Consider the following 14,976-nt stretch of genomic DNA (forward strand, 5'->3'; position numbering starts at 1 on the left):
TCTCAATCTTTAGTATAGATCTGAGCCTTAAATCTATTTTAATATAGAATTTATTGAATAAATAATTCATTTAATACTTTAAGTACTCTCCAATTTTTTTTTAGTTGAGAACCACTGGTTTAAAAGTAAGAAAAAACATTCTAAATAGTAATAATTATAGATAGATAATTATAAAAAAATTATTTAAATAAATAAAATAAAATCCTTTAAAATTAAGATTATTACTAAAAGAGTGAAAATAGATAATAATAATAATAATAATAATAATAAAAATGTAAGAATTTTATGCCAACCTAACCAATCCTTGTTTACTTAGCTTATATCTAAATGCTATTTAAAGATGTATATAACACGTTTGTATCAATATGGTTGATAACTAGTCGGCTCTTCATCTAATTTCTTTTATCCTTTTCATTTTTTTTCCTTCTTGATAAAAAGTGTTCAGTTACAGAGACTCGAGATCAGATGCATGCTTCGAGCTGTCATTAACGCTCAATGATATGGCTGAGAAAGTGTTTCCATGGAAACATCCGAAGTCGTTGAGCTACCGAGGACGTCGGCTGAAGGTCAGATGGGTTTCTGTCATGGCCCATAACGGATCACTATCACAGAGCTCCACACACCATCTACACAAAACTCGCACGAAAACAAGTCTGGCAATACAAAGAGCAGCTGAGGCAAATACAAAAACAGGTAGAAAAACCAAATGATAAGCATCATCATCATTATCATCTTCATCACCATCAATTATCGTCATTTATGCAATCATCTTTATACACACATTGTCATTATCGACTTGAAATCATATGTAAAGTTGGAGAGGTTCTCTCTCTCTCTTTTCTCCCCCCTCAACTCTCTGTCTCTGCGTTTACCCTGGAAGACTGGAAGAGCACGTTTACGGCGGTGTAAGGGAAAAGAATCACATGTGTCATTTATATGTTTGTGTATTTTATGTGCTACTATATCTACATTTTTGTGCAAGTGAGCAAATCATCTATACACTGATAGAGGAATGTAAATAAAAAGGTTATAAAATGTCAAGCTTAAAAATAATTGTGCTATCCATTCATTTTTGATTCCGAATTTGGCACCAAATCTGGTAGAAAACACTGCGAACATCTCTGGTCACCCATTTACTGGTTTGAACATTAGCAATGGCTTCTTCTCCCCTTTCCTCCTTCAGGTGAGAGGGATCTCAGAGAGGCCTGAGAGAGAGAGAAGGTGCTGATGGGAGAGAGAGAGAACGTCACGGACATGACAAAAGAGCCAAGGAATCGATCCCCCCGCCCCCTTTTTTATCCAAAGTTTCTTTATGTATTTTTTAAACTTTTTTTTTTTCTCTCTTTTTTTTTCAATCATGCAGGATTTCCAAGGGATTTATTTTCTGTTCAAACAAAGCTGGGCAGTGCAACAGAAGATTCAAACTCCAATGTTTCCAATGAGAAGCAGAAGACGAAGCCGTAGAAGAAGAAAGAGTGAGGAGCTTTTCATTTTTTTCTCTCTTATTATTATTATTTTGTTTGTGATTCTTCTTTCTTGCGTTTGGGGGTCTGAAGTGCAGGGTAGGCTTTCCTGTTTTAGTTCAGGTGAGTTCATCTCCGCCCATCTCCAACTCCACCCACAACTTACCCGCATGGGCCAACGCCTCCCCCTCACTGGGATAATTATTAACAGTAAACACAGATGATAAAACTCATCGATATTTCCCAGCATCTGGACTGATTTTTGCAATAAACGAATCTCAAGTCAAGTTCTGTGAAATAAAAAGTGATCCACCTTCTTTTTCTTTTTTTTTTAAACGAGTGCTAAAGAGTTCCTAGCGTCTCATTTCCGGAGGGACTGCGTGAAATGTCCTGGGGAAAAAAAGTTCAGACATTCCTCCTCCTTATCAAAACATTTTTATATTCTTCAGAAAAAGGCGAAGAACAGGATTTCGTATTCATAAGTCTTCATATTCACTGTCAGCGGTCCATCGCTTTCAGGGAAACACTCGGCAGCAGAGGAATCGGAAAAGAAACGAGAAATAGAAAGAAACGAATCATGCCTTGATTTCCCCTGTGGACATTCAGCGCACTGCCTAGTGTTTCCCCGGACAGAGTGGCCAATCCAATGAGAGTATCGCTTCACTGTGAGAGCGCGGCAGGACTCACCCCTCCCCGTCCCAGAGGCTAGCACCAGTCATCCTCATCAGTCTCACTGTAGGGTTCGTGGAGGCCCTTCCTGGGCCCTCTGGGATGAGGAGGCTTATGAGTTCCCGGGTGGGCAGGGGTGTGGTGGTGGGGAGTGGGCGAGGACGAACGGTAGCCGTTTGGCACGCGCCGTGGATGTGGCTGGCCCTGAGGGGGGGTGCTGTGGCGGGAAGTCCTGGGAGAATGTGGGTGAGGGTTGCCCTGCACAGGGCTTTGCTCGTAGGACGGAGGCTCGTGGTGATTGAACTCGTAGTCTTGGTCGTCGTAGAAACCGTCGCCCTCCATGCTCTCCGTGGGGCCAGGGCCCCAGTGCGCGTGACGGGCTGAGCGAGGAGAGCCGTGGTGGGGAGGGGGAAGCGGGGGCTCAGGGCCAGGCGGACTGAACCGACGGGAGGTCGGAGCGGGGAGTCGGTTCTGCTGGCCCGGAGGGGCGGTGCCACCAATGGGCTTACGGACCACGGGAGAGTAGGTGACGTGGGGTCGGGGCGTGGCGGGGGTTTGGGGAAGCTGACGCCGGCCGCGGCGGGGCGTGCTGGTCCCAGAGGTGGAGGGGACTGGACTGCCGCTTACTGAACTACTGCCCTACATGAAAATGGAACAAGGCAAATAAAACAGAACCACAAAATTAACCACACAACAAGAAGAAAGACAGTAGGAGATGGCACATACACCGCAGTCAGAGAGGAAAGAGCGCAGTCACGAGAGAGAGAGATACAAGAATGAGAGACATTGCAAAGCAGCAAGATGCAAACAGCCATAAAATAAACGACCAAACGTAAAGCAACATATCACAGGGAAAAGAGAGGACACAAGAAAGAAAAGAACAACAAAAAGAATTGAATTCTGTTGCAAGTGTGAAAGTAACTTGTTTAATTTTGGTCTCGACAAAACTAGGCTGGGTGTTGTCAATACAAATGAAACTGAAAAAGAATTCATTCAGACTGGTCACATTATTGTTGGTCCTGACTATCACAATATTGTTGGAAATAACATTGTCACAATATAAATAAATAGCATAAAATGACTGGGACAGATATAAAATGTTGATTCTTGAAGTTAATCATCATGTTTTAATACAAGAAACAGATGGGTTCTCTGCACAAATCATTTCACTAAATCAGTATTTTAGTCGTGTTTTTCAGTAAAAATACCAAAACATCCTTAAAACAAGATTTACTCGAGAAGCAACAACAACAACAACAAAAAAATCATACTGACCCCAAACGTTTGAACGGTAGAGTATATGTAAAATATAGAATTAAAATATAGTTTAATTCTTAATTAATTCAAGTTCATAAAGTTTTAAATAAAGTTTAATTGTTTTTTTCTTGTCTTTTCTAACAATGTTTATTCTTAAAACAAAATAAAAAACTATTTGCTAATGAGTTAGGAACATTAAACCCAATTAAATTAAGATTGTATGATTAATGTTTTAAATAACTTGGCTTCTCAAGTAAATTTTACTTTTTAAATGGATGTTTGGATAATTTTACCCCTAGTAAAAAAAAAAAAAAAAGCCAATTTATTTCAAATACATTTCATACTGCAAATCTATTAACATATTTATTAACATAGTATCACTTAATGCTTACTGATATTAAATTATAGGCCTAATTTAAGTTTACTTGCAATAGTTCCACTTTAGCACAATCAGATATACTTCAATATATCTTTAGTTGGACCTCAGCACTACTTCTTCACAATTAAAGTGCATAATAAGCACAAAATTAGTTGTTCCAATTTAGCAGACTTTAAGTATACCAGATTAGTTTACCAAAAGTACAATTGCAGGGTATTTTATTAAGCACATACATGTGTACATTTATTTGTAGTATACTTAGCACAAAATAAATGTACTTCAAATACATTTTAGTATACAGTAGTCAACATTTGAAGTGGATCAAAACCTTTCATCAAAGTTGTCCTAAAACCTAAAACCAAAATATGGATGAGAGCAGGGAGAGCAGCAATAACCCCCCGGGGTAAACAGAACAGAACCAAAATAAATGTATTGTAGATATCGTTAAAGTTCAATAATTTTATGTACACATTTTAGAATTTGTCTGATTCAAAGGAGAATCAGAAGGCTGAATCCCGACTGACAGAGGAGGAGTTGGGGATGGAGGAGGGTAATTAGCTATTGAGCAATGCAAAAACTGCTGATAATACTGAGGGACCTTATATATGAATGCTTAGATAGGTGTCGTAGTCCCATAGGTAGATGGGGATCAGCTGAGAGTCAACTGATGCGAGCTTGACTAACATGACCTGCCAGAACTAACACTAAGCTTGATATATTTTTTCTTTTCACTAGGGACCGAACAACAGTGAAAGCAAATGACTGATTACAGGAATAACAGGAAATTATTTTTTTCAGTGCTGCAGAAATGTTCAACTGTAATGTGTCTCTATGTGCATTATGAGCACATGTTCACATGTTATGAATGAATCGCCCACCTGTCTGTGAGTCAGGCACTCTCTGCCCTCACTTGGTGAGCGGGACCAGCGGAGGTCTCTCTCTCTAGACCCTCTGTGGCTGTAGTCCCCTCGTTCTCTCTCGTGTCCGTAGTGCTCCTTATCTAGAGAACCGTGATGGTGATGGTGATGATGGTGGTGCTTGCGGTCTTTGGCCCGGCCCCGGTCCCTCTCCTTGGATGGCAGGTCTCCTGACTGTGTGGTGGTGCTGAGGTCAGTGCCAAGACCTGCTAGGCCACAGCCAGAGAGAGGAAAAAGTGCATTACTATTAGCTCTCCTTCTAATAGTAAGAGAAAATGCCATCAGTACCATTATTTTATATGCGTTTGTCTCTGACCTGTGTCAGCATCAGTGTAGCGGCTCAGGGAGCGTTCTGACGCACGGTGACTGCGGTCTCGGTGGCGATGCCCATGTCTGTGACCCTCTTCTGGGATAACCCTGTCCATGGTATAGTCCTCACCCCGCACTGAACGGCCTTGACGCCCGTGGCCCAAAGATGAAGCTGAACGCTTCATCGGACTGTTATCGGTGATGGTCTGCTGAGAGAGCCGGCACAGGAGAGACAGAGAGAAAGAGGTAGGGAGAGAAAAGAAAAGAGAGCGAAGGAAGACAGAGGATTCTGTTTATTGGAAATTAATGGGTCTGGAAGATTTGAGAAGGGAACTTCATTTCCGTAGTATTTCGTAACAGCAGGCTGATGGTCGTATGAATGTACAGCCCTGTTTACATCTGGTATTAACATCCGTCTTGGGTGAGTGGGAAGGTCTCTGATTTTGTGACTATATACACATCACTTGCATTACTGTTCAAATGTTTGGGGTCAGTAAGATGTTTCGAAAAAAGAAAAAAAGGAAGAAATATTTCTTGAGCAGTAAATCAGCATATTGGCATGATTTATGATCATGTGACACTGAATACTGGAGTAATGATGCCGAAAATTCAGCTTTGCATCACAGGAATAAATTACAGTTTTAAAGTGTATTAAAAAAGAAAGCAATTATTTTACATTGTAATAATATTTCACAATACTACTATTTTAACTACAATTTGATCAAATAAATGGAGCCTTGGTGAGCAGAAGAGACTCCTTTCAAAAAAATCTTAAACTTATATAATCCAAAATTTATATTTACGTCTCTCTAAAACAAATCTTATAAGCAGAGATGCACCGATGTATTGGCCAACAATCGGTATCGGCCGATAGAAGCAATTTTTCGCGCTATCGGCCATCGGCCGATTGTTTAAAAACATCCGATGATCAGGGCCGATATATCCTGTCAATCAAAATTGGCGGGAATGCATCGAATACGTGCTGTGTGTAAAGATGTCTCTTGTGTGGAATTACTTTGAAGTGGCTGACAATGACGACAAAACTGCAGTTTGTAAGCTATACACAGCTAAAATTTCGCGAGGTGGAACTTCAGTTAAAAATTTTAACACAGCTAATTTGATTACACACCTTAAATGCCGACATGCCAAGGAACATGACGAGTTCGTCAAAGCTAAAGCGGAGGCTGCTTTAGCTACAAAAGCTAAATGCCAAACAAAGGCTAGCGTGACTCCCTCTATCGCGCAAGTGTTTGACAGCACCAGAAAATTCAAATCTGACAGCACGAAAGCGCGTGAAATTACTCGGAAAGTAATGGAATTTATGGCGCTTGATGATCAGCCATTCTCCGTAGTTGAAGACACCGGATTTCAGCGACTGGTAAGACACCTTGAGCCTCGCTACACTTTACCGAGTCGATGTTATTTCGCAGACGTCTGCTTACCGGAGATATACAACCGTGTGGCAGATCACGTTCACAAGCTTCTTCATAACGACTCCGCAATGAGCTTCACCACAGATATTTGGTCTTCAGACGTAAGCCCTACGAGCATGCTTAGTCTCACTGCTCAGTGGATCGATTGTGATTTTAAACTTAAAGTCTTGCTTCATTCACAAGAATTTACCGGTTCTCACACTTCGTTGGCAATCTCTCAAGCATTCACTGACATGTTAGACAAATGGAAAATCGACAGATCAAGAGTGCACGCTGTTGTACGCGACAACGCGAGGAACATGGCTAAAGCCATGACGGACAGTGAGATTATGAGTTTGCCCTGTATGGCTCATTCCCTCCAGCTGGCTGTCAACGAAGGAATATTAAGCCAGAGAAGTGTGACAGAATTGGCCAGTATGTGCCGAAAGATTGTGGGCCACTTTAAGCACTCGCAGCTTGCTTCTTCACGTCTACAGTCCATTCAGTCACAGATGGATCTTCCACCAAAGAGACTTAAGCAGGATGTAAATACGAGGTGGAATAGCACCTTCTATATGATGCAAAGCCTTTTGGAACAGAAAAGAGCGCTTGCTGCATACGCTGCAGATTACGAACTACCAGTCACACTTACTGCGCAGCAGTGGACACTAATGGAAAGCATAACTACACTTCTCTCTCTCCCTTTGAACAAATAACCAGAGAGATTAGTAAAGAAGATGCGTCCGCTGCTGACATTATACCCCTGCTTGAGACTCTAAAAAGGTTACTCAGCAAAGAAGCCGACAGTGACCACGGAGTTAAAACAATGAAAAAAGCATTACTGGAGGCAGTGCAAAAACAGTTCAGGAACACCACTTCCAACCATATGTGCTGTATCGCAACGGTCCTTGACCCGCGATATAAAGACAAGTTTTTTGATGCTGACACGAAACAGCAAATGCACGAAATGATAGTTGCAGAGATTAAGAAACTCGGACATCCTGGAGAAGATGTGCAGAATCTAGAAGGTAAGTTTCCATCTAAAGAAATATAATATTCAATATAATAGGCAATTCAATAATTCAGAAGTCTGCTTTTAAAACACGGTGGGCTTATGTATTTATTTATTATTTTTTTTTTATATCGTACAGCAAAAGAAGGCTCGCATAGAAACAAGAGAATCAATAACAGCATCTTTCTCTGCCATATTCAACGAAATTGTTCAAGAAAACGGGACTGTGGCGGAGAATGCGAGTGTGTCAACGCAAGTTGCCAGTTACCTAGCAGAGCCGGTGATTCCCAGGCACGAGAGCGCGCTAACGTACTGGGCCGCTAATCAAGGCCGTCTGCCTGAGCTTGCGCAAGTGGCGAGAAAATAGCTGTCCGCGCCTTGTACGAGCGTCGATAGTGAAAGAACCTTTAGCTCAGCATCTAATGTCCTAAACGAGAAAAGAAATCGTCTAAGCTGCGATAAAGCAGAAATGCTTTTATTTGTGAAGAACTTACCCCTTACCTTTAAATAAGGGAATTGAATGAGAGGTTGTTGTGAGCAGATGTTCAGAATTGTTAATGTTAATGTCACTTAAGAACATTCAAAAAAGTTAAAATTACCAGTTTGGTGTTCCATGATGCACAAACATTAACCACTTATTTGAGGGAAATGCTGATTGATTGTGAGAACATAATGCTTTTTGTATCCAGTTAATGTTCGTGAATATCATCAAAAAAGTTTAGATTAAAATTACCAGTTTAATGTTTAGTGCTAAAACAGAAATGCTTGTTTGTAAAGAAAGTTTTACCTTAGACATGTATTTGAGGGAAATGCTTTGTGAGAAGAACAGGATGCTTCTCATATCCAATTAATATTAATATGAGTTAATATAATCAAAACTGTTAATATTTAATATTACCAGCTTGATGTTCAATGATAAAGCAGAGATGCTTTTGATTGTGATGATTGAATTTGAGCATAACAGAAGGTTTTTTTTTTCTTAGAATAAAAAAGAAAAATGTTTTAGTCAATGTTAATATGAATTAACAGAAAAAGTTAAAAAGTCTTAATTTAATCTTACACATTTTGTTAATGCGTTAATGTTAATTTGAGCAATGTGTTTTCTGTTTATGAGACCAGTCACTGTGAAACAACTGTTTAAATGGAGATAATAAAGTTTTATATGCATTGCGTTCAGAATTATGGAATTATTATGGATTATTATTAATTTAAAAGAAGATATAAAATGCAGAACCACCAAACTATTGGTATCGGTATCGGTATCGGCTGATAGCACGCTAAACAATCGACTATCGGTATCGGCTGAGAAATGTACTATCGGTGCATCTCTACTTATAAGCATGTTTAGATATTCAACTGGAAAACAAGACAAGCACCATGCTTACATCTGTATATAGTGCTGACAATTTGTGCCCAATCATATGTTAATACCAGGTGTAAATGGCGTCTATGATGACTTAAAACTTGTGTGTTTAATTCTGTAGGTCTGGGAGTTGGTGTGGTTTGCTTGTGTATGACCTGATGGACACACTCAGACGATACCAGCAAACAACTAAAGAAATTCACCATGCAGAATCCGAGTAGAAGAGAAAGACAGAAAAAATACGTAAAAAAAAAAAAAAGAGAGAGAGAGAAACTTAAAAATAGTTGCAAAAGTTCGTGCCTTGCATGCATCAAGGACTGAATCTATAAAAAGTAAAAAAATACTCATACACATTTGAGAGAAGCACATTTCTTCAGCAGACCTCTCTCTTCATCACTCACAGTCATGCACACCACAGAGAGAGCAGAGAGAGAGGCCTGTCCAGACTTTCAGAGAGGATGTGTGGGTCAGCACCAGATAAATGGTCCAGGAAGAGGGACGTGCAGAGTGGGGTGGTTTGCAGTGGCTCAAGCCCTGGACCCTTTCCACTCGTCGGACCTTGTGTGATCTTAATGATCTCATTAGAGCCTGTCCTTCTCATAAAAGTGTGAATTTGACTGTTTTCACTATCAACACTGACACCTAGAGGCATGGATGCAGCATTGCATACAATCAAGGGTTTTCAGTTGACTCGTCTGTAAAAAAGACATGGAAGTAAGCTATTTTCTCACCCACTTCCATTACAGTAGCATTATGTATGTAAGGTTTTTTATTATTATTTACAATGATTAGATTTATTTAAATTTATTTTTTTTTGCTGTGGACTAGTAGTTGTTTCTTCATCATATGTTGCATTCAACAACTATATACCAGTATAGATGTAGGTGTAACTCAATAACACATTCAAAGTTTCCTTAAAATAAAAAATAATAAAACAACAAATAAAAAAATGCCTTAGAAACACATGCCCTTTTCCCCCTTCAACCCACTGAACACCAAAAGATCTCTGCACGTCTCTGCTCAAAAGCACAGTCACACATAAACACACACACACAGCAGCACAGAAAATGGCACACTCACACTTAAAGACCATGAACACATATGCACACAAAAACATAACATGCACATGAACACACAGCACACAATGAGTGTTGCAAAGCACACAGATAGCAGATATACATTAGGAGGAGGCAGACAAGGAGTTTTGTGTGATTTGATCTGCACACAAATCTGTCTGAAAATATGTCTGTACCGTACAGATAATAATAATGCCCCAGTATGCAAATGTTGACTTGAGTAACAAGAAAATTGTGTTAGACTTGATCATTTTGATTCATTAATGCGAATCAGTTATAACTGTCTATTACAATGAATAGATTCAAGACTCTTCACAACTGAGTCAATGATTTGTCTGTCAATACTAAAAATGTTCACAGAAGTCCCTCAGTATATTAAAACGTTTTAGTAAAAATATATCTATATAAATATTAAATTTTCTTTTAAATATAGCAATAAACAGAAATATTAAATGAGCCTTCCTTAATTGCTTTCATTCTGTTAAAAAGGATTTTACTGAAATCTTTACTGTATTATGGTTGAAATGTTTCCTCTGAATGAAGAAAAAAAAAAGAATAATGTCAAAATGCCAATAAAACCCATATTGCAATAATGAAATTTTTTTTCCAGTATTTTTTTTCCCTGAGATATTCAGGCACGAGTTATGTGATTTCCAGGGAGACAGAAAGTCAAACTGAGAGTGATAATGGAAAGAAAGTAATAATGAACGAGAGAGGTTGCACATACAGTGAGATTATCTCCCCGGTGCCGTCCTTTCCTCCGTGGCTGCTGAACAGCCATTTCCATACAAACACAAGACACCACAAATATGTCCATACAAATACACACATAGAAAGTACATAGGGCCGCAATTCCACAAGACAAAAGCACATTAACAGTGGGTGACCCCAGGCATGAGAGAGAGAGAGATTGCACCCAAAAAAATAAAAAGTTGGAGATGGGGTTTCGTGCATGAGTAAACGAGGATGGGGTGGACAAAAAAACAAGAGTGAAAGAGGGGAGGAAATAGAGAGAGATATAAATAAAGAGAGAAAAGAGAGACACAGAGAACCTGGTTAGACACAGAAGCAGTGGAGACAAAAAAAAGACACTTACCACAGCAGCACACACACTGAGGACCAGAGGCAGTGTTAGAGACACGTCACAGTGCACCACACAGAATGATACGGTGAGAAACAGTACAGTGATCACGAGACACAGTGCCCATAGAGAGGTATACTACTACAACACTGCGCACACATACAGTACGTATAAGCATGAGACCACACCAACAAAACTCTCTTGTACTTGGTTTCAGAAATGTATGTAAATCACTCTCACACTAGTACATGTTGAGTGTTGTGTAAGTACAACACATTCACTAGCGTTCAAAAGTTTGGGGTTGGTAAGATTTTTTAAATGTTTTTGAAAGAAATCTCAAATGCTCATTTATTTGACCAAAACAGTGAAATTAGTACTATTGTGAAATATTATTACAATTTTACTGTTTTATGTTTAAAATGTAATTTATTTCTGTGATGGCAAAGCTGAATTTTCTGCAGCCATCACTCCAGTCTCCAGTGTCACATGATCCTTCAGAAATCATTCTAATATGCTGATTTCCTGCTCAGTAATCATCAGTTATTGTTGGTGCACAATTATTTATAATGGTCATCAGTTCTTATTATTATCCATGTTCAAAACAGTTTTTGCTGCTAAAAATTTACGAAAAAAATTTTTTTTTCAGGATTTTTTGATGAATCAAAAGTTTAAATGAACAGCATTTATTTGACATAGAAATGTTTTGTGACAGAAATGTCCTTGCTGTCAATTTTGGTCAATTTACCGCATTCTTGTTAAATAAAACAATAAAAAAAAAAATGTACATAAAAAAAATGTACTGCCCTCAAACCTTTAAACGGTACTGTAATTACATAAACTAACACGCACACAAACACATGCTCACACAAATCTCAGTACCAACTCCCAAGTCACTGCTTGATTCACCTCAAATTTCACTGAGCTTTATGACCCTAAATGAAACACAATTCAAACTTGGCCAAAATATAATAAAAACAAAAATAGAGGGGAAGCATATAAAGTAATACTGGGCTGTAAATACAGAACTTAATTTTTTTTATAGTAAAGACAATATAAAAACACTGAGTAACGTCTTTAATAAGGGAGGAAGTCAGAGTTAGCCAAACTCAAAATAAAAATAAGAATTTAAAGAAAAATAAAGGTAAAGAGAAGGACAGAAGGAAAGACATATTCACAGAAATTCAAGGAGACAGCATGAGAAGAGAGTTTATTCAGAAAAAAAGGAAGCAAACCCAACCCTGTTTTTCTAATCTCTCAGCTCTTCAGCTCCCACAGCATCATGGGATAGCCAAGTGTGCACTTGTTATAGATTTTAGAATCACAGTGGATGCAGGGTCATGTCATGTGGGTATTGTGTTTAATGAATACAAAGCCTCCAGATGTAATTCGTGTGACATCCTACTTTTTGTATAATGTGTAGCAGGGAAGTGTGTATATTAGGGTCTGTATGAATGAGGAGGAGGCTACTTGAGGGCCAGTGATGAGAAACATGAAAAAAAAAACATTTAAATTATACCCTGTAGACCATCTAGACCGGAATCAAATATGCATCATAATGAAGGTGCATGTTGTAATATGCTAGATATCATGTATCTAGACAATTATAATAAGATAGTGTTTGAATGCAAAAAAATGTATTCTTGAATACATCACATATATTCAAACACATATTCTGATAATTACAAATGATAAATGCATATTTATGGCAGGTATGCTGATAAAACTATTAAATACTGACCGATCAAGCTTTGTATCTTGTGGAGTGCCTCAAGGATCTGTTCTGGGCCCAACATGTTTTTCTCTCTCTCTCTCTCTCTTTCTCTTTTTCTTTCTTTCTTTCTTTCTTTCTTTCTTTCTCTCTCTCTCTCTTTTGTGTGCAACATTAAAAGGCATATTCCCTAGAAACTAAATTTTTCTTCCTAATTTTCTCTGTTGGAAAGATTAATATACTACTTGATCCAAAGTATGTAGACACCTGAAGTCCTGAACATATGTCCCTAATGAAAATGTAATTCATGTTGCTATACCATCTTACACATTCCAACTCAACAGACTGCATCGTAGTATACTTGACTTAATGCACCATTTAGCCATAGAGTATTGTTATGACTTAGCAACTTAACATAATTGACTTGTTTGTGTAATTCACCCTCACACTTGCTCATACAGGACATCAATCCATTGCAGATGCTATAATTGGTTTTCTTTGCTTTATCTGGTCAATGGGCACATTTGTTTAATGCAAAGGCAGCAATGAAAAGTGGGTTGGAGGGTCAAGAAAGGAAGGACAGATGTGAAAAGTGGGTTAGAAGAAAAGGAAGGGGGAAAACACGAAGGAATGACAGGATGAGGCGCTCACTTGGTTGTCTGCTGGGAGTCGAGGCATGGAAGCAGCCCTGCCATGGCCTTCCATCGGCAGATAGTGCTCAGTGTCCGAGTACCCGTCCCGCCCCATCTCTCTCATCTCTACTGTCTGCAGAAACAGAGGGAGACCATGCATGACTGCCCAGGGACAGCAGGCAAGAGTGAATGCCAGGGGCCTGAGAGACAGGCCTAAGCACAGTGGATGGAAGGAGGACATCTCCACCTTCATCTCTCCCTTCACCCTGTATGGAGATGCAAGAGTAGCAGGACAGTCCTGCCCCAGCCTCTGTTCTATACGTCACTGCTGTTGGGTTTGCAAAAAGTACATGCATATGCAATACATGCAGGGCTTCAACTGCAGGATCACTGAGAGAAGATTAGGAGATTATTGTATTAGAAACTACTCTCTCTCTCAGATCACAAACAAGATATTCTGTGAACCAGCTTCAAATACATAGACACACATCTCTTGACTCAATTATGTTTAATCACTTCTTTTAAAGGTTTAGACATCATTTGCTCACCCTCACATTCTTCTAAACAGTATGACTTTTGTTCTTCCGTAGAACACAAAAGGAGGACTTTGAAGAATTTGCTGGTTACTCCTTACTGTGCAATTACAATAAATGGGGACAGAAGCTTCCAAGCTCCAAAAAAAAAGATGACAAAGAAGAATTAGGGATGATCTGTGCACTATCATTCAAAATGATCTGATGCCATATAATAACAACTATAAAAAGAGACCAAAATATAAGTTGTTATTCATACATTTCTTTTACAAAGAGCTGTTGAATGCTGTGACTGGATCACTGAGTCAATGAGTGAACTGAACACTGATTCAAACAGACTGGTTTTGTAAACTCAATCAACTGATTCAGTCATTCATTCATAAGATCTGAATCAAATAAATAATTTAAACATGAATCAGACATTGCTTTTCTTATGAACATAGATGTTAAAGGGGTCATATGATGCTGCTAAAAAGAACATTATTTTGTGTATTTGGTGTAATGAAATGTGTTTATGCGGTTTAAAGTAAAAAAAAAACACATTATTTTCCACATACTGTACATTATTGTTTCTCCTCGATGCCCCGCCTTTTTGAAACGCGTCGATTTTAACAAAGCTCATCGGTCTGAAAAAGCGAGGTGTGCTCTGATTGGCCAGCTATCTAATGCGTTGTGATTGGCCGAATACCTCAAGCGTGAGACGGAAATGTTACGCCCCTCACATACTGTTGATGCCGTGTCCCGGCCGGAGCTACGAGACATAAACATTAAAACCCATTACAAACGAGGCATTTGTTGCATCCAGTGGGGACATAATTACTGATTATAATGACTTATACTGTCTTTTTACGCGTTGCGTTGCATTGCATCGCGCCGCGTAAACATAAAACTCTGTCTGCATTTGTGATCAGATAAATGACAAACAACAAGTGCCACTCTACTGCCCAAAACTCGCGTTTGAATCATCAGTGGCAAATCCTTTAAATGAAAACGTACTTACGTGAGTCAGAACTGCCGGCATTTTAGTTTAACGTTACTCTCCCAGGATCAGTAAACAGTCCTCCATAAAATGTTCTGCACACATCTGGACTTTGGTTCTGACTTTGTGAAAGCGAAACTACTTTGTTTGCTCTTCCAAAAGAGGACACGACTACAAATCAGTGGT

At 39.0% G+C, this 14,976-nt stretch overlaps 1 protein-coding gene across 18 annotated transcripts in view; it reads right to left on the reverse strand.

Moving 5' to 3' along the window:
• Window positions 1-1,345: 1,345 nt before the first annotated feature.
• The window catches only part of LOC107690704 (voltage-dependent P/Q-type calcium channel subunit alpha-1A-like), a 130,579-nt gene continuing 116,948 nt past the window's right edge, over window positions 1,346-14,976 (reverse strand). For 8 of the 18 annotated variants that reach the window (XM_016489110.1, XM_016489106.1, XM_016489105.1 and 5 more), the window contains 5 exons: window positions 13,298-13,411; window positions 10,585-10,626; window positions 5,002-5,203; window positions 4,647-4,894; window positions 1,346-2,771 (listed from right to left, as the gene is read on the reverse strand). In XM_016489110.1, the coding sequence (XP_016344596.1) occupies window positions 2,169-2,771; window positions 4,647-4,894; window positions 5,002-5,203; window positions 10,585-10,626; window positions 13,298-13,411 (1,209 nt within the window). In that variant the 3' untranslated portion in view covers window positions 1,346-2,168. The remainder of the gene's footprint in view (window positions 2,772-4,646; window positions 4,895-5,001; window positions 5,204-10,584; window positions 10,627-13,297; window positions 13,412-14,976) is intronic. The other 10 variants (XM_016489114.1, XM_016489108.1, XM_016489102.1 and 7 more) reach the window with 9 other exon arrangements.

The sequence above is a fragment of the Sinocyclocheilus anshuiensis genome, unplaced genomic scaffold (genome assembly GCF_001515605.1).
Source record: "Sinocyclocheilus anshuiensis isolate Anshui unplaced genomic scaffold, SAMN03320099.WGS_v1.1 scaffold2655, whole genome shotgun sequence".
Lineage (NCBI taxonomy): Eukaryota > Metazoa > Chordata > Actinopteri > Cypriniformes > Cyprinidae > Sinocyclocheilus > Sinocyclocheilus anshuiensis.